This window comes from Bidens hawaiensis, unplaced genomic scaffold, assembly GCF_021521415.1.
Source record: "Bidens hawaiensis isolate Kalapana, Puna unplaced genomic scaffold, B.hawaiensis_p1.1 tig00020713_1, whole genome shotgun sequence".
Taxonomy (NCBI): domain Eukaryota; kingdom Viridiplantae; phylum Streptophyta; class Magnoliopsida; order Asterales; family Asteraceae; genus Bidens; species Bidens hawaiensis.
Genome location: NW_027493185.1, coordinates 277,261 through 296,678, shown reverse-complemented (window position 1 = coordinate 296,678; position 19,418 = coordinate 277,261). Strand labels below are relative to the sequence as shown.

Genomic DNA, 19,418 nt, shown 5'->3' with positions numbered 1-19,418 from the left:
CCTACCCAGGATCATATTGTGGCATGACGTGGTGGGCAAGACCAAGAAGTTGACAACTTCGGCTCCCTTGTGCTCATCATCCCCCATAGTTAGTTCAAACTGAATCTGGCCTAGGGGATGGATGATTTCATTTGAGACACCACAGATTGGTGCGTTCACAATTTCGAGCCGCGCTTGGTCTGCCGGGTCTAACTTTCTGAAACATTGCTCATACATAATGTCAGATTCGCTTCCAGTGTCCACCAGGACCTTTGACACTTCGTAATGAGCAATGTGTGTGGTGATGACGAGAGGACTGCTTATTGAAGGGCCTCCCCTGATTCTTGGGAAGATGACTTGCTGCTCGCGCCAATCTCCGTGGATTTGCGCGCTTCTCTTTTTTGACGTCTGCCCTTGTCGTCCCCCCTCAGCCACACAGATTCTTTTGTATTTTTTGCTGGCAGAGGCTCCTTCCGGTTGCTCATCTTCTATTCTTTGGTTTTTCACCAAGTGTGCCAGCCTGCCTGATTTTACATCCTTCTCGATCGCATCCTTTAAATGATGGCATGCGTCGGTGTTGTGGCCCGGGGACCTGTGAAATTCACAATATTTGCCACTGTTTTGCGGTCCCTTGTAGTGTAGTTGCTTGGGGGGCTTGAATTGAACATTCTCAGTACTTAACACCTGTGAAGGTGTTTTAGTGAGTGGAGTCCATATTCTTGGCAGAGGTCTGCTAGGATCTCTGCCGCCCTCCCTCTTGTCACCATCCCCGCGATTACGAACATCTTTTTGGGGCTGGGGTGAGCTTGGTTGCGCTTGCTTTTCTGCTGAAGAAAAACTTGTTGGCTGCAACCTGGACCATACAGAGTTCTGTTTGGCCCTCTTCTCTTTGCTGCGCGGTGATTCAGCCTGATGCGCTCTTTCTCTTGCCCTATCTTGGGCAATCTGTTTTTCATTTCTCGCGAAGACTCGCGAGGCTTCCATTAGTTTTGCCCAAGTGGTGGGCATACCATCTTTGCTTACGAGAGCTCGGCGGAGTTGATCACTGCGCGCGCCTTGTATAAAGGCCACGCGCAGGAGCTGCTCAGTTATACCCCCGATTGCCAGGGACTCCTGATTGAAACGAGTGATGTAATCTTCAATCGTTTCATCATTCCTGCGTACGCAGTGCATGATGTCATCAGGATCCCACGTCTTCCTCATGCTATGGACTTCTTCATCACTGAACTCAGTGTGTGCAGTGTGAACAGAATGTCCTTCTTCCGGCGCGCGCGGCCTCTTTGTAGTCTGCTTATCAAACGCTTGCCTTTGTGTTTGGTCGGCTAGCTTCTTCTGTTTGACCATTTCGTTGTACTTTTCTATCAGACGCCGCTGCTCGTTTATGAGCCATTCATTCGGATCATTTGTTTCTTCTTCTGGACCCATTGGTCCCTTCAGTTTCGCGCCGGCCATATTTTGTAACGCGAGATCGTCTGGAGGAGTTTCAGTCTGGCCGTGAGGGGTTGTGACGAAGGGACGGTTGCTGGTGGTACGCGTAGAATCACGCGGAACCCTCAGAACCTGCTGTCCGTCGTTAACACCCTCACGTTCAATATCCTCCAGAGCTTGATCAACGTTACGAATGCCAGAAACCATGGTGATTGATTTTTTTGTAGATCTGATTAGATCTGATTGCCGATGTAACAGTGGATGGCGCCAATGAAGAAACGTGGATCTACTCACTGGTAGCAGATCTACTTTCCTCGGGTGTGATTATACTATTTCACCGATGGTTCTTCTGAATCAATGTTCTTCCACCTACAAAATGAACAGCGCCGTTACTTACCCCTCAGAAAGGGACAGAGGGGTCCTCTTTGGGGTAACCCTCCGGCGTGAGAATAAGTATGTGTAGGAGAAGATAATAACGTGAGAGTGAGGGAATTGGGAGAGTATTGCTTAATAGCTGAATATTGTATGTTACTCTGTATGATTATTCTGATTCTCTCTGTGTATGAGAAAGTAACTGACTAGGGCTGCCTGTCAGTGAATGTAATTGAATATGCTTCAATGTGAATCAATGTGTGTGCTGTAACTGTGTACGTTATGATGTATTTATAGTGCTAGGGTTTCCACTGATTGAGCTGAGACCAAATTAGGGTTTTGTTGGCCTCCTCCAATCGATTTGCGCCACGTGTCCCTGGAGACACCTGGTGCTCTTTCATTGGTTATGATCACGTGGTAACCCATGAGTCATGCTGAGCTGTCCAACTTTCATTTAGCAGCTGTCAACATCAGCATATCCTTATTCCTTAAAAAGATGCCTTCTGGAAGGTTGTCTGACGTGCACAATCAAGGTTGCCCTAATCCTGATTTGGATAAGGACGAGGTCGATTATGTGCATGTGTGGTATGCGCCCATCCTGAGGATGCGCGAGGTCTTCTCTTTATTCTCACGCGCAGATATTTCATGCGCAGATGTGATATGCACGAGCATGTGATATGCGCCGCGCGCTGGTGCGCCGCGCGCATATGTGATGCGCGAGCATATGTGTGCCTGGGCAGATGTGATATGCACGAGCATGTGATATGCGCCGCGCGCATATGTGATGCGCGAGCATATGTGTGCCTGGGCATATGATGCCTGAGCATGTTTTGTATGCGCCATGCGCATAGGTTTTGGCTTTGTGCCTTCATAATGTGTTTATCTTGTGGGTTGACCCGCCTTGCTCGGTGTTGAGGCGGGTACATACCTCTTCATCCAACATAAATCACACTTCTTCAAGAAAATGGAATCTTACATAATCTGATTAGAATCAATATAAATTTTTATTATATCTCACATACATGTGTACATTGAACCTAATTAAAAATCAAAGCAAGTTCATAACAAGTACAATAACGAAGAATCAAGCAACTTCATGATGCCAAATTTAAATCAATATCAATCAATAAACTTTGGCCTAGGCTCCATGGTGACCAAGAGTCCATGCTTCATGTAAAGTGTAGTGTTTATTTTTGGAGAAATCTTTTGACCTTCAACTAGTTTCAATTTATACCTCAATAAAAGAGAAGCAACCACCATTTTCATTTGCATATATGCAAACTTTTTGCCCACACACATCCTTGGACCCGCATTAAACACGGTGTATTTGAACTGACTTTCACTTATGAACTCACCATCTTTGATCCATCTTTCGGGCTTAAACTCACAACAATCTGGACCCCATAGGCTCTCCATCCTAGCCATGCCATACATGCAGTAGACAACTCTTGCCCCCTCTTTAATAACAGTCCCATCCGGGAAAACATCGTCTTCTTTTGGCTCTTTGTGGTCAAATGAGACCGGAGGGTACAATCTTAAAGATTCGGATATTGCCGCTTGTAGATACATCATTTTCTTTAGTTCTTCTTCGGTAAATACTATGTTTTCTTGATCTTCCTTGTAGGATTTTTCTCGTTGTCGTAGGATGTTGTGGATTTCTTGGAGAATTAATGTTTCTACAGATGGGTGTTTTGTGATTAACCAAAAAAACCATGATAATCCCACTGAGCTTGTGTCTCTACCTGCTAAGATGAAACTTATACAAAAATCTTGAAGTAATTTATCAGTAAAAAACACTTCTTGTTTATCTTGTTCCACTATTATAAGCCTTGACAATAGATCACACCTCAAAGTACCATTTGCCCCTTCTTTGCTAGATAATAATAATTCAATCTTTCTTTCTCTTACTGTTTTCTCAGAAAAATCATGCACAATTTTCATTGCATCCTCTAGTGTTTTTTCAAACCCTATTCCGAAAAACTTCATCGTCTTCCAAAGGTAACGAGGGACCAAGAACCTCATCAAACTCGCAAAAGTAACTTTCTCAAACGCCCTAGCAAATGGCGTTTCGGGTAAATCAACTTCCAAACACCCCGAATCGACACCAAATGCCACTGCACAAGTGTTGTCAAAAGTAAACCGAAGCAACACATCTTGCAAGTCAACAACACCACCTTTTTTAGCCTCTAAAACCTTCAACAACTTGTCATGCACCAGTCTTTTCACCGAGTCTATCGAGAATTGAGTGAAGCGAGTCGAATGCATTTCCGAGTTAGCCACACGACGTTGCGTCCTCCACAGCTCGTCATCGGCGTTAAAGATCCCATCTCCAAGAAAATCTTGGAATCTCTCTTTATAAGCTACACCTTTTGGGAAATTTTTGAAATTTGTTTTGAGCATGTATTCAATTTTAACAGGATCACTAGTGACAATCCCAAAAGTACCACCCAACCACACACCTCTATAGTAAAAGGTCCCTCCATATTTGATCAAAGCATTGCTGCCCCATTCGTAAAGATTCGTCGTGTGTAATGCAACCGTTGGAAGTATTCCGAAAATCGGCCATATCATAGGACCTTTTATGGTGAATCCTAGAAGTATGGAGTTAAAGATGAATATGATGAAGAGCCCTATTACTATATCTGAGAAGCATATATGGGAATACAACCATGTTGTTGAAGAGAATATGAGGTTGATCATGTTATACAACCATAAATAGCCCTAGTACACATATATATGGTAAAACATGTCAATCAAATTTTATGAAACTGGCTTATGTATAATGTATGTGTTTGAGAAGAAATATGATTGGTGGTTACTGATTTTGATTAAATTAATTAATACATATATTCTGAAATTGTTACTATGTGTTCAACACGGCTTCTTTGGAAAGTTGTGAATCATTTTGTAACAAACACCTTACCATGCATAATGTGTGATTTTGTATGTTGGTTTCTAGTGCAAACCTTGTGCTATTTACGTGTGCAAAGTGGTTTTCCAAAATCACTTGAAAAGGAAATGACGAAAAAGATTATAGTCTTAATTTTTTATTTTTTTTTAATTTAAGATTTTACTCAAAAGATTGTGATTCAGCCGTGACAATTCTACTTGCATCTGTTGGTTGATTACTAAGTAACATGTTATAGTGGATTTTATGTTGATTTGTAGGTAATTTGAACTTATCTTGGAAATTTTACATGTACTACTTGAACATGCAAGTTGGATTTTATCATATTGTTTCTAAAGGGTATTCAGGATTTTTGTTTTTCTTTTTTTCTTTTTTTGCTTATATAGCCACTAATTAATAAGTAAAATAACGTACACCACAAAATGGAGTGTCATCAATGGTCCGCTCCCTCGGTAATAGATGAAGTTGGTACCGTAAGAAATATGTCGATGATACTTCCTTTGAAAAATCTTTGAATGATCCGATTTCAGACAAACCGTTGAGCTAACACTTTACCGATTGTTTATTGGTGCGACTATTACACAAAGCAGCATTAGGCCGGTTATAAAAAGTTATTTTGGGCTTAAAGAATATTACACTTTACCGATTGTTTATTGGTGCGACTATTACACTTTACCGATTGTCTATGATTAATTCCACCCTTTTGAGACTCGGTAGCCTTGTCATGTGTTAATGGGTTATATTAAGTTACACAAACTCACATGATACGCCTGTATGGTTTCGTTACACTTTTGAGACTTAATGATTTTTTTTTCATATATTAGTGGGTTAGTTTAGGTTACAAATGCACATCAAGTCATAACAAGTGATGTGGTGTCTTACGATACATATGCATGGTTACTTTACACTTTTAGGCCTCAACGGGTCTTGGCATATGTTAGTGGATTAGTTTAGGTTACATAAGAACGTATTAGATCATAACAAGTTATTTTATGTCTTATGATATTATGACAAATTGCATGATTACAGATTACTTTACACACTTTTGGTATTAATGGGCTTTCATGTGTGTTAATGGTTTAGTCTAGGTTGCATAAAGACACATTAAGTCATACAACGCTATTTTGAGTTTAATTAAACACATGCATTACACTATTGGGCCAAAATGGTCCTTGCCATGAGTTAATGGGTTAGTTAGGTTACGCAAAAACACATTATTTCATAACGAGTCATTACAGTACTAAATAAATGTGAAAAAGTGTAACAGTCCAGCTACCGCAGCACTATAATATTGTCCGTTTTAGCTGGGACGTACCACCATCGTCTCACGGATTTGTTTTTGGTTGCCCAGGTGAAGACTTCCTAGGAGGTCACCCAACCTGATACTACTCCTACCAGCGCACGCTTAACTGTGGAATTCTCCTCTCATACACCACCATTAAGCGCCTAAAACGTGTTACGATGGTGAAGGTATCCACCTCCTTATAAAGAAGGCTTTGTTCTCCTCCCCAACCAACGTGGGATGTCACAATCCACTCCCCTTAGGGGTCCAGCGTCCTCGCGGGACCTGGCACCACCGGTCCGGCCCTGACTCTGATATCATCTGTAACAGCCCAGCTACCGTCACACCATAATATTTCCGCTTTGGCCGGAACGTACCACCATCGCCTCACGGATTTGCTTTTGGTTGCCAGGTGAAGATTTCCTAGGAGGTCACCCATCCTGATACTACTCCCATTAAAGCATGCTTAACTGTGGAATTCTCCTCTCATCCACTACCATTAAGCGTCCAAAACGCGTTACGATGGGGAAGATATCCACCTCCTTATAAAGAAGGCTTTGTTCTCCTCCCCAACCGATTTTGGATGTCACATTTGAGTACCCACCTAGTTATAAATCCAAAGACTCAGCTTCCTACCATCGCCAGCTCAGTGCTGGCTTCGAGAAAGCGAAAAATATTTTGGGCTTTAAGTAAAAGGAGTATGTTGTTGGGGTTTAACAATTTAATTTTTAAATGGGAATACTTGGTTATGATTTGGGTTGTGTAAAAAACGTTTGAATAAAAATAAGCTTAAACATGTCTAAAATGAGACTAGAACCCACAACCTTTGGTTGGGAGTCATACCTCTTTACACTAGACCAAACTAATTGTTATGTAATCAAGTTTAAACATTAAACATACATATTGTTTTTTATAAAAAAAAATACATAAATTTTTTTTTGGAAAAAATTTCGGGCCTAGTGGGATGTCGACTGGGGGCCATTGACCACCTAGCCACCCTAGGGCCGGCCCTACGTGTAACAACTCGAGTTTTCCAACAAACAAATTGCTATCTTTTACTCGACCCGTTTTATGATTCGGGAAGTTAACACTTAAAAGTATCACGTTTATCGAGACATTAATATAAAATTTATAATTGGTTACATACTTATTTAATATATGCTCAATTTTAGAAAATGTTCATTTTTACTATATATATTCAAACAAATGCATACGTGTTGTTGTGAAGTGATTTAGTCAAACTTACGTGCTAATTGGTTACTTGTGTTATTATTCAATCAATCGTATGTTGGAATTACTATTCAATCAATCATATAGCGGGTGTTCCTGCTAGTGACCAATGCCCGATTCGCTTGGCAACGGTCCACATACTTGTTTACGGTTTGATTTCATTATTCGCACTTATCACGTTATGCTTATTTTATTGTTGTGTCAAATTGGTGATATTCTCACTCAAATTTATGTTGACAAAAACTCCATTTTATACGCATATGCAGGTTACTTGTATGGAAGATTGAAGCTTGGACACGGAGACAAGACTTTAGGATGAAAACAAGTTAAACTTTATTTGAATTCATATCTGTTATTTAAATTGGTTATTGTATTTGTAAACATGTGTGTTTATTTGAATTAAAATAATTAATTAGGTATTATCACTTTTATACTATGATAGTATCTTCAAGCTGTGAGCAATCGGATCACGCCCCGGCATTTCCGCCTTAGGTTGGGGTGTGACAGATTGGTATCAAAGCCGAAGGTTATAAGATAGGTCGTTAGAAATGACCCTAGAAATATGATTAGGAACCCTATACATGCTTATCTAAACTGCCTTATGTGCTATTTAAATTGTTTGCAGCTTGCTTTGATTAATTATTTAATCGTGTTTATCTTATTTGTTTAATGCACATACACACGCAAATTCCAAGGCTATGCCTCACATTCAAAATATTTTTCTAAACCTTTTCTTTTAGTAGATTGTCTTTTATTGTGGGAAATTTCTTAAGAATTCCCGTGTTTTTTTTATTCCTTCACCTTGAAGCGTGGGGACATGACAAATGTCGTGCAACCATAACTTCAAGTGGTACCCGTAATCGGCTAAACGGTTGCATGGTAAGCATAACCGGCTAAACGGTTATAATTCCAATTGTGTTTTTAAGTTATTTTAAATTTATTTGATTCTTTGATTCGATATTTAGTTGAGTCGGTTAAATGCCATGTAACGCTCATGGTCCGAACAACTCCATTGATTCGATAATTCGTTAATTAGTTGGGTCAGTTAAATGCCATGTACACGCTCATGGGCCGGACAACTCAACTGTTTATTACACGTTATTTGAATTGGGCCATCAAATTACCATGGAACGCTCATGGGAGGCCAATTCACAAACTTTATGTTGTTTATTTAGTTGGGTCATTCAAATTGCCATGGAAAGCTTATGGGAGGTCAACTAGTTTGATATGCTTGGTTATTTCATTCTTGGAAAACTTTATAAACACTGATCATTCACTTAAATGCTTCAAACACATACATATTATTTTCAATCCCGACTCGTCCTCGAGTCTTCACTAGCACTAATTCATGTACATACATACACATATACCGACGCATCCCTATTATTTCATATTAACTCATTCCTACAACTCACCTGTCATCTTACACAATTTTCATTGTTGATCCTCGTAGAATGTCTTCTCGCGCTCATCTTCGTAACCACCGTTGTTCGTCGACCCCTCATGATCGTCGTCTGGCTGCTAGAATCACTAAGGAATTCACTACTGCCCTACACAAGATCGTGGCTCAACTGCAAAATATCAACTCTAGTGGATCCGCTACTTCGGCTACACCAAACAATTTCCACTACAAGAACTTTACAAGTGCTAAACCCCCTTCTTATGTTGGTGAGGAGAATGCTACTAAGCTCCTCCGCTGGTTTGAACAAATGGAGAACAAGTTTATCCATTGTGAATGTCTAGAAGATAAGCGTACTAGGTTCGCAACGAGCGTCTTTGAAGAACGAGCTCTCACTTGGTGGAACTCTTATAAAGCCTTACATGGTGTTGATGAAGTTTTGGCTATGTCTTGGGAGGAACTCAAGGATGCAATGAAGAGAGAGTTTTGTCCCGAGCATGAACTGCAAAGGCTTGAGACGGAGTTTTGGGAGCTTAAACAAATTGGTGGTGACAATTCAACTTACTCGAACCGTTTTAAGGAACTTAGCCTGATGGTACCTCACCTTGTAACCCCTTTGGCTCGTGGTATTCGAAAGTACATTCATGGATTTCCAACGATTTTCCGTGATGCTGTGGTTAGTCGAAACCCTTTCTCAATCGAGGAAGCTATTACTCTTGCTGCTTCACTGTCTGATGATCATGTTAGAGATGGAACCCTGCCTGGTAAGGATGCTAAACCTACCCCCGACAACTCTAAAACTGATTCCTCAACCGATGCTAAGGCCAAACCCAAACCCACTAGTAACCCTTCTCACCACAAACGTAAAGCCAGCCACCGCAACTATGCTGTTAACAAAACCAACCCACCACCCTCCAACCAAGATGCTCCTAACAAGAAGAACTATACTGGACCTTTTCCGTTATGCTCTGGTTGCAACTACCATCACCCGCCTCAAACTCCATGTCGCTTGTGCACCAATTGCAACCGTTATGGTCACCTTACTAACACTTGCCGTGTATCGTCCAATACTCAAACTACCCCACCTGCTCAAACCGATGTTCCTAAAACCCGTACTTGCTATAATTGTGGAGATCCTAATCATCTTTGCAATGCGTGCCCTCAACTTATCCATGCACATCAAGCTCAAGCTATGCCTGCCCCCTACTACACCCCTAATGCAAATCAAGTCCTGACCTATCACCCATATCCATTGCAAGCTCCTATCACCAACATGGCTCAATCTTACCAAACCCTCTACCCTCAACCTCAAGTTTACCCAACTCACTTCAACCCAACCCCACTTATGCAAGTTGTTCAAGTTCAACCTATCCAAGCTATCCCAAATCCATCTACTGCTACTGCTCAAGTCATCATGGATCCAAGTACCTCAAGTGCTCCAAGTCAAGGAAAGCAAGTCAACCGTAACTGAAGATCTTGGAAGACCGTGAAGTTTTTATTTCCATTTTAAGACTATCTCGTCCTTTCTGTTTATGGTATCGTATTGACTCTTTGGTTATTTTGTGACGTTTGGTGATTTTAATTTGAACTATGTTGCATGTTTCATTCTATGAATGACGTTTCTTTTCATACTTTGTTAGGGTTTTTGTACTCTTACCTTATTATCTTATTTCTATCAATCATAATTTATCCTAACGTCTGTCTCAAGAAATCCATTTTCTTTCTATTTCCAAATCTTACTCATAATAATCTGAAAAAATGAATAACAAGAATTACCATGACTTATTAATTAAACAACCTTTATCACCTTTTGAATTTCAAATTTATCAAAATGTTTGTTTCTTTCAAAATAATGATTTTAAATGTTTCATAACCCACATGATGAAACGAGTTATGTGGACCATCCGACGATAAAAGTAATATGGTCCGGAACATAATTATTCAAGTCATCACATGGAAATCATAATATGTAAAATTGTGTGTCATGATTTAGAACCCAAGATAGCTAGGGTAACGGTACGAATGATGAGATGATAAGGACATGGTGGATACGCCGCTGGTACATCCTATATATAAGTGCCCTTATCGGATTGTCATTCGAAGCGTTGCTGTGGTTATTATAAGTTCTATGTTATGATATTTTCTTTAAAAAGTTTCATTATTTTCAAAACAATGGTGTTGTAGTTTCTCTTAATTTCGGGACGAAATGCCCTAAAGTAAGGGAGACTGTAACAACTCGGGTTTTCCAACGAACAAATTGCTATCTTTTACTCGACCCGTTTTATGATTCGGGAAGTTAACACTGAAAAGTATCACCTTTTTATCGAGACATTAATATAAAATTTATAATTGTTTACATACTTATTTAATATATGTTCAATTTTAGAAAATGTTCGTTTTTAACCCGAAACATGAACTTTAACTCCCTATCTTTCCCACATCAAAACTCCAAGGACTTAACCGCAAATTTTGTGAAGTAACTTATAACCCTATACCCAAACCAGTTTACACATGGTTCAAGAACCGTTTAACCATAAACCGTGACCCGTTTAGATTACTTGAACCTTAATCTTCGTCCTATAATCAAAATTGATCTTCCTATATCTTTCCTATAATTCAAACCGTCCTAATTCCTAACATAATTAGGTAAATAGTATCATAAATCTATTTTAATTCTAAAATAAACGAACCCGTTTAGGCCTAAATTCGTGGATTGTTAACTGATCGTCATAATAGTTCAATTAAACCTGGCTGCACCTTCTATATAATCCAAAGACCCATAACCCTAACCTTAATTGCATTATTATTGGCCGTAGCCCCTGTTCGAGTTCTGTTTCTTGCGCCGCAACTGGGTTGCTCTTTCTCCCTTGATTCATCATCCTTCGAGGTAATTGAAACATGTATCCAGTTCGCATAACGTCGATTAATAATAACCCCAACGTTAATTGAATGGAAATTGAAAGGATTGATCGATTGCATGATTTAGGGTTCTTAAATCAAATTTGGGTTTAAACAGTTTCTGTATATAACAATTTGTTTACGTTTCTTAGCCAGCTAACACATCAGCTCGCATGGCTGGTGTGTGTGTGCTAAAATCATGGTTTGGCTGTGGTCGCGGGTTTGAGTCCCGGCCAGCCCCTTTTTTGTTGGTATTTTTTATTTTGAATGTTTTAATTGGTTATAATTATTTATAATATATTATAATTAATATCAAATATTAATTTAACAATATTTTCTTTAAACCGACATCGTAAAGTTAACGTTTCGTGTCCAATAGTTTCAGTATAAGTTTCATGTGTTTATATATGTATATATGTATAGATATGTATATGTATATTATTAATAATAAATCATTACTATTTTATTTAAAAACCCGACCTTAATATTGAGGCTTATCATTGCTAAAACATCTTTATAAATTTACCTATATTTATTATGTATATGTATGAATGCGTATATATATATACATGTATTATTTATTTTAAACAAAATTATAATAAACGTATTTAACGTATTAAAAGTGTCTATTAAACTTTTACCATCGAAACTCGTTAACGATCTTAAGATATAAATTTTACTATAATTGAATATTTAAATGATTATTTCTATAATAGATCTCAATTTGTATTTATTCAAAGTAATTATTTATAAGTTCAGTTATATGGCAAACAATGAATTTTTATTATAACAATAATCTTTAGAGAGCAATCGTTCAATTCGTAAACGTACCAATCGTAATTGTAACCCAATCCACATAAAAATCTTAAATTCATTATGTGTATTACATCATTCATAATTCGTTTATAATATTATAATATTTAATTAGGATTCTTGTCGATATTTTCTGAAGAGTGTGATTTCCATCTTCTTGTCATAAACATTTCCGTTTGGCTTATTCGATCAGGTGAGTTTATCATTCCCATTTTTATACCCTGTTTTCAAACGTTTTGGGGACATATGCGTACGTAATCATATTTTCATACTATATATATTCAAACAAATGCATACGTGTTGTTGTGAAGTGATTTAGTCAAACTTACGTGCTAATTGCTTACTTGTGTTATTATTCAATCAATCATATGTTGGAATTACTATTCAATCAATCATATAACGGGTGTTCATGCTGGTGACCAATGCCCGATTCGCTTGGCAACGGTCCACATACTTGTTTACGGTTTGATTTCATTATTCGCACTTATCACGTTATGCTTATTTTATTGTTGTGTCAAATTGGTGATATTCTCACTCAACTTTATGTTGACAAAAACTCCATTTTATACGCATATGCAGGTTACTTGTATGGAAGATTAAAGCTTGGACACGTAGACAAGACTTTAGGATGAAAACAAGTTAAACTTTATTTGAATTCATATCTGTTATTTAAATTGGTTATTGTATTTGTAAACATGTGTGTTTATTTGAATTAAAATAATTAATTAGATATTATCACTTTTATATTATGATAATATCTTCGAGCTGTGAGCAATCGGATCACGCCCCGGCATTTCCGCCTTAGGTTGGGGTGTGACACTGCGCCAACTGACCCTTTGATTAAATCGACCAATTTGCTGCTTTCCCACTTGAGCTTATTTATTGTTAGGGCATGTACATATTTCCCATTCCTAAACTTTGAAATTACATATTTCTCTAAACCATGCTTAAAGAGTATTGTACATTTTGCATTAAAAGCTTGTATTTTAGGAAAATATGTAATTTACATAGTTTAGAAAGGAAAAATATGTAAAAATCCCTTTATTGTTTTAGCCAGGTTGGCCCAAACACCCGAGTCTTCCGAATGTTAAACAATTTACAAATCACTTGTTTCATTTTTTCAAATTTTGTTTAGCCTTACAATTATATTGTTAAAGGGTTATGTAATGTTATTTCACAATTGTTCTATATTTTAGTTGAATTTTAAATTACAATTATTTGTATAATTATATTTTTGATAATTTAATAACTTATTATTTTTTATTGATTTTAATAGTTTAAAATTTGAAGTCTAAGATGTATAAATTAATAAATATGAATAATTACACATTTATATTAGTTTTACTTTTCAAAAAAGTTTAATACTGCATTCTCGGGTTTAAAATACAAAGAAAAAAAATGATAAGATTGGATAGGGGAAGAAAGGAAAATAAATTATATACTTAAAACGTATTCTCGAGTTAAAATAAAAGAAAAGAAAAGAAAATACAGTGTTAATTACATTTTTGAGTTAGACAGGAACGAAAAGATAGAAAAAGAAAATTGTAGCTTTACAATTATGTCCTCATTATTGAGTTAGATAGGAAGGAAATGATATGGTAAATTAGTAATTGTACATGGTTATAAAGTTTTCCTTCATAATCAGACCATATTTGGCTGGAAAGTTTTGAAAGAAAAAAAAACCCCTAACTTTTCTTTTCATTCTTTTTTTTTTCTTAAAAAAACAAACTGAAGAATAAAAAAACAAATATTTTCTTATCTTTACTTTTCCAAATTCCTGAATAAAAAACTTAATGTAATGATTAGGGTTTAAGATGAGGTATGTATATATTTTATTAGATTGTTTATCTGGTAATAGTTCAAAGGGCTTTCTTTCACTACAGTTACATGTTTGACACCTTTATTTGCTTTTTAAAGTCTTCCCACATATTTCATGCTTACAAGAAGGTTTAGGAACCTCACCTCCTTTTCCTTTTTCTTTTTCTTTATAATGCTCCACATTTTGCTTTTTTATGTCTACCATGGATAGAAGTGCACATGGAGATGTTGTACACATGCAATAACTACTTGTACTATATCAACCAACTAAAGTTTTAACCTCAAGAAAGGCTCAACTCTAGCATAATACACTTTTTCATATAGACAGATGTAGTAGTTGAATTCATTTGAATTGATTCAACTATGGAGTTAAGTAGAAATGACAGTTTCACCCCTCAATCTTCTTCTACAAAACTATCTATTGAACAAGAAATCATCATTAACAAGACTCTACTCACTCATGAATCCGATGGGCAACGTGTGGATTGCAAGATTTTATTTCAAGTCATGGAAAATGTCATGTTATACGCGTCTAATTCAAACAATGTATCAACACTTGATTCATTTGATCATCTTGATTAATATTGTTCTCTTGATCTTTATAACAAAACTATCGTTTTTTTTTTTGAATTTTCAGACTGTTGATGTGCATTATCTTGATAGTATCGAAAGCTTTGCAATGAAAGAAACTTTGGAGCATTGCATTTATAAGTTGTCACATGCAATACTATGGGAGTGTCATAACACCATAGATATGCACGCGAGAACTCTACTTTTACTAGAGATGTTAGGCAAATACAGATGGGACGCGAAGGTGGTTTTGATTCTCACAGCATTTGCAATAAGTTATGGCGAATTTCGGCTTGTTCTTGAGGTTTATTCACACAATTCGTTAGCAGCATCACTTGCGTTACTCAAGAACTTGTGTTGGAAAAATTTTGAAGCTTTAAGACCCCAGTTTAAGGCTATGGAAATGCTAATAAAAGAAATGGTGGAATTAGCTAAGTGTGTAGTGAGATTTGAAGGCCTGCCTCTACAACTTGTACTTGTTGATGATCATGATTGCACACTTATGGCTGCTGCAAAGTCTAAGATCTACTTGGCTACTTATTGGATCTTTAGAAGCACACTGGCCTCTGCTTCTCAGATCACAGACTTGATTGCCATGAAGCAGGAGCAAGTGCCTTTTCTTTTTTCCACTTTTCTTGGTTTATTAACTAATTTCTTTTGATTTTTATGGTTAAAATAAAATTAAAGTTCGAAACTTTTTTACAGGAATTCGAATATAACCGCGAATGCAGCATGGGGTTTGTCTAGTTTGGCTCTTAGGTTGAGCAGATTATGCAGTTGCCTCGGAATGCAGGTTGATGCATATCAAGAACAGATAGGTAGAGCCTCTCGGTTATTATGAGATACGACAATAACCACCGAACAGAAGTTGAATCTTCTCGTCATAAAAAGATTGTTCTATTTTATTTTGCAGAGCAGAAACTGTACAAAAAGCTGATGGTTCTTGTTAAGGATCAGACCAAAGCTGATAATCAAGAATTGCTTCAATTATTCTTTTCTTTGAATGATGATTTACCTCTCAAGGATTCTTCTTCTCAAGGAAAGGTAAGTCCTTTCTTTACATGAACCATCTATAGCAAGATAGAGGCACAATTCATCACAGGGGACCTACATACATACCTTGATAAATAAGGATATGAACTATCATCTTAATTTGTTTTTCAGCACATACACGCGCGCGCACCAAATAGGCTAATAGACCATGTTATTGTTATACCTTGATTGGAAATTATAATCCACCATCACTTCATTGCTTTTATGTTTCTACCACTACAATTAACTGTTGGCTAAAACAGGTTGGTATATCAGCATTGAAAGACAAGGTAGTTATGCTTTTGATTTCAAAGCCAGATCTTTTGCCAATAGAGCAAACTCTATTGCTACTACAACAAACTCATGAGCATCCTCACAACAAGAACATAGAACAAGATTATGAAATCATGTGGGTCCCAATCTCGTCTTCAGAAACATGGACTCTTGAAGAACACATAAGTTTTGACTACTTATCAAACTCGTTACCATGGCTGTCAATCAGGCAACCATGGCTGCTAAACTCAACCATAGTGAGAATAATTAGAGAAGAATGGAAGTTTGAAGAAAGGGCTTTGTTGGTAGTATTAGATTCGCACAGTTCGGTTTCAAATTATAATGCAATTAATATGGTGTTGATTTGGGGACCAAAAGCGTTTCCTTTTTCGGGTTCAAAAGAGAAAGAACTTTGGGAGGAAGAAAATTGGAATATGAAGCTTATGTTAGATGGAACAGATCACTTCCTAACCAAGATGGTAAGATTCTTAAAATTAGTCAAATTATATCAGCAAATAATAAAAACTGGAAACCAAGCAAAATCAGGCTCATTTCCACATGGATTTATTTTTTATTTTTCGAACTATGTACCAATGAAATAATGTGAAAAGATGCTAGCTTGTTCGAGTCTTAGATGCACTTATTGTAATGCTTCAACAGACCATGTATCTATCTCTAAGCAATATAGAAGTTGATCTGTTGATGCCTCTAACGTTGATTTATGTCGTTTCAAAACAGTTGACAGTCTGATAGGGATTAAAGTCGGTCATTTGTTCACTAGGGCAAACTGAGTTATATTTTCGTTACAATGGGATTGTCATGGTAACAAAAGTGAAAGTTAGGAGTGTCAGTAGTTACATTGTAAGTATGAATTATTCGGTCAATGGGTCACTTGGATTATTAAAATCCAATGTGCCTATCACCCCCTAAAGTAGAGGTGTACAAAAAAACCAGTTTTAGGCATACCGAACCGAACCGGTTTGGGTTTAAAACCGGTTTCACCCAAACCGGTTCCCAACCGACCCAAACCGCCAGTTTCAAGGCAGGTTCCCATCTACCAAACCGGTTTTAAAACCGAACCGGTTAGAGGAAAACCGGTTTAAACCCGGTTAAACCGGTTTCTAAACCGGACCGAACCGACGTGACCAGGCCGGCCTATCTTGCTTCTAAACCGGTTTGAGTCAAACCGGTTTTGACCAGTCGTTGACCAAACCGGTTTGGTTTATAAACCGGTTCGGTTTAGTTTTAAAACCGGTTTTGTACACCTCTACCCTAAAGGCTGCTGCTTTTTCGGGTTGTGGGCATGCTTACTCATTTATCTTGTTTTCAGGCGGAAGGAGGCCAAAACATTTGCATATGTGGAAGTAGTAAGCTAGACTGGATCAAGGAATTTGAATCAAGAATCAAGAAACTAAAAGATGCAGGCTTGCAGCTTCAAGTGATCTACGTCGGAAGCAGAAACTCAACCGAAAGCATGCAAACAGCATTAGCCAATATCAACAAAGACAGTTCCTTTACTCCTATAAAGGTTCGGTTTTTCTGGCTAAAGCTAGAGAAGATTAAAGATTCGATTCTTCAGGCAGGTCAAAGTCAAACTTTTGCCAACTATGAAACCCTGTTGAACCAAGTCTCAGAATTGCTAGACACTGATGACCAAAACACAAATTGGGCTGTTTTTGGCAGTGTGAGTTCCAAAGATTTTGTGATGTTAAAAGGAAACAAAGTCATGGAGTTCTTTGACCGGGTTCCTGACTGGGCCAACAAGGTTGGAACGTTGGGGTTTGTGGGCGCGATCAGAAGTGTTGATGATGAAGTTAATAGTGCAGTCACTTGTGATCACACGACCATGGTACCATATGATGAAGGAATGAGTCAAGGAACTGTGGTTTGTGATAAATGTAAGCGTGTGATGAGTGCATATATCGTTTATAAGTGCGATGGATCCAAGTAGAATGTTGAAGGTTAGAAAAGACAAGTTAGTTTTTCTGACAAACATTATAAATAAGTGTAGGTTTTGGATAATAATAATAATACCAAATATATAATGTTGGTTTTTCTCTTTTGAGATAAAAATATATGAGCCATGATCCATGAGCCCTGTGGTTCAGCTTTTATGCAGTCTTGATTTAGTATTGTTGAATTTGATAAAGAACTTGACACAAAAAACCAGAATTTGTTTGGTAAACTGAACCTACATAATTGTAATTTTAGTTAAACCATTACATGTTTTTGAGGGAAAAATTAGTGAGAGCCCCCATGCCTATGTGGCCCTGACAATGACGTCAACTGATTCTAAATTTTTGAAAATTTCAAAACTAAAATCCCTAAATACCTGATTAGAACTCCCAAACACGTCTTCGCTAACTCTTGCAAATTGCAATTGAGCCCGATTATGAATCTTTGAATTGCAAACTGCAATTGAAGAAGATTTGAAGTCTGTTTTTGAATTTCAGAATCTTTGAAGCAGCCAGGTTAACTGAAATCGATTCTTAATCTGTGATTCTTTGTAAAGTCGACCCATTTCAAAAAAAAAACAACTTAAATTAACAAGTTGCGTGCATTATAACGAATCTTGCGCTTGACCGCGTAATGTAATCGCTACGCATCATATGCTGCAATGCGACTAACCATCACGAACCGTATCAGCACATTATACGCGCAATTTAAAACCAAGGTGACATGGCAGTCACTTTTGCACTTTTTAGTTAAACCACTACACATAGTCTTATGAGTTCGTCTATCCTAATCCATTAAACTGAGCTCAACATATCCCAACAAATGATCATTCTAAAAACAAAGCTAAAACCATAATCCATGATTTCACTAACCATCATAACATAAAATAGCATAAACATTTCACTAACAAATAAGCAGCAATTATCAAAAACTCCACAACTGATCAATCATTCAAAATTTCAAATGCCTAATCAACAGCAGACCATAAAAATAAAATCTTTTATGGCATAAAAGAACACCTTTAAATTAAGAGCAGTGACGAAGACGCTTCTTAAGTTTCTTCAACTTATGCTTATTCATCTTCTTCTTTCTTTTCTTCTTCACACTATCCGCCCAAATCATACCCGACCCATCAACCTCCGGATCCTCCTGTGGCCAAGAATCCGGTAACCCAGATGAAGAAATCGGATTCAAGAAACACCCAAATGAAAAACTCGGGTAAATATGAACCCGATTGAAACGGGTCGGTTTGTCATCAGAAGATGATTCGGGTAAAGGGGTTTTGAAATTGGGTTGTGGGTGATGAACAAGATGAGGAATTGCAGCTTGTGGTGGAGTTTGGTGGCTGATTAATGATCGAATTGTGGTTCCGTTGATGGGTTTTCGGAGAATCTTGTGAAAAAGTTGGGACATTTTTTATTAGTTTTGTGGGTGTTGGTGATGAACAAAGGTTAAAAGAA

General features: G+C 37.5%; 2 protein-coding genes and 1 pseudogene across 2 annotated transcripts; 1 reads left to right on the top strand and 2 right to left on the bottom strand.

Annotated features, from left to right (window-relative positions):
- Positions 1-2,898: 2,898 nt before the first annotated feature.
- Positions 2,899-4,442, bottom strand: LOC143561590 (cytochrome P450 86B1 pseudogene; annotated as a pseudogene).
- Positions 4,443-14,468: 10,026 nt separating this feature from the next.
- Positions 14,469-18,009, top strand: LOC143561583 (protein SIEVE ELEMENT OCCLUSION C-like). Its single transcript, XM_077049626.1, has 6 exons — positions 14,469-14,673; positions 14,765-15,309; positions 15,403-15,515; positions 15,611-15,741; positions 15,993-16,481; positions 17,333-18,009. Exons 1-6 carry the CDS (start codon positions 14,491-14,493, stop codon positions 17,951-17,953), a joined length of 2,082 nt encoding a protein of 693 aa, XP_076905741.1. The 5' UTR covers positions 14,469-14,490; the 3' UTR covers positions 17,954-18,009.
- Positions 18,010-18,984: 975 nt separating this feature from the next.
- On the bottom strand, positions 18,985-19,371 carry LOC143561589 (uncharacterized). The gene has a single exon (XM_077049631.1). It carries the CDS (start codon positions 19,369-19,371, stop codon positions 18,985-18,987), a length of 387 nt encoding a protein of 128 aa, XP_076905746.1.
- Positions 19,372-19,418: the final 47 nt, after the last annotated feature.

Coding starts and splice junctions, on each gene's coding strand:
- LOC143561589 (XM_077049631.1), bottom strand. CDS start 19,371: ATGTCCCAACTTTTTCACAAGATTCTCCGAAAACCCATCAACGGAACC.
- LOC143561583 (XM_077049626.1), top strand. CDS start 14,491: ATGGAGTTAAGTAGAAATGACAGTTTCACCCCTCAATCTTCTTCTACA. Junction 14,674..14,764: donor ACGCGTCTAATTCAAACAAT/GTATCAACACTT, acceptor TTGAATTTTCAG/ACTGTTGATGTGCATTATCT. Junction 15,310..15,402: donor GCCATGAAGCAGGAGCAAGT/GCCTTTTCTTTT, acceptor ACTTTTTTACAG/GAATTCGAATATAACCGCGA.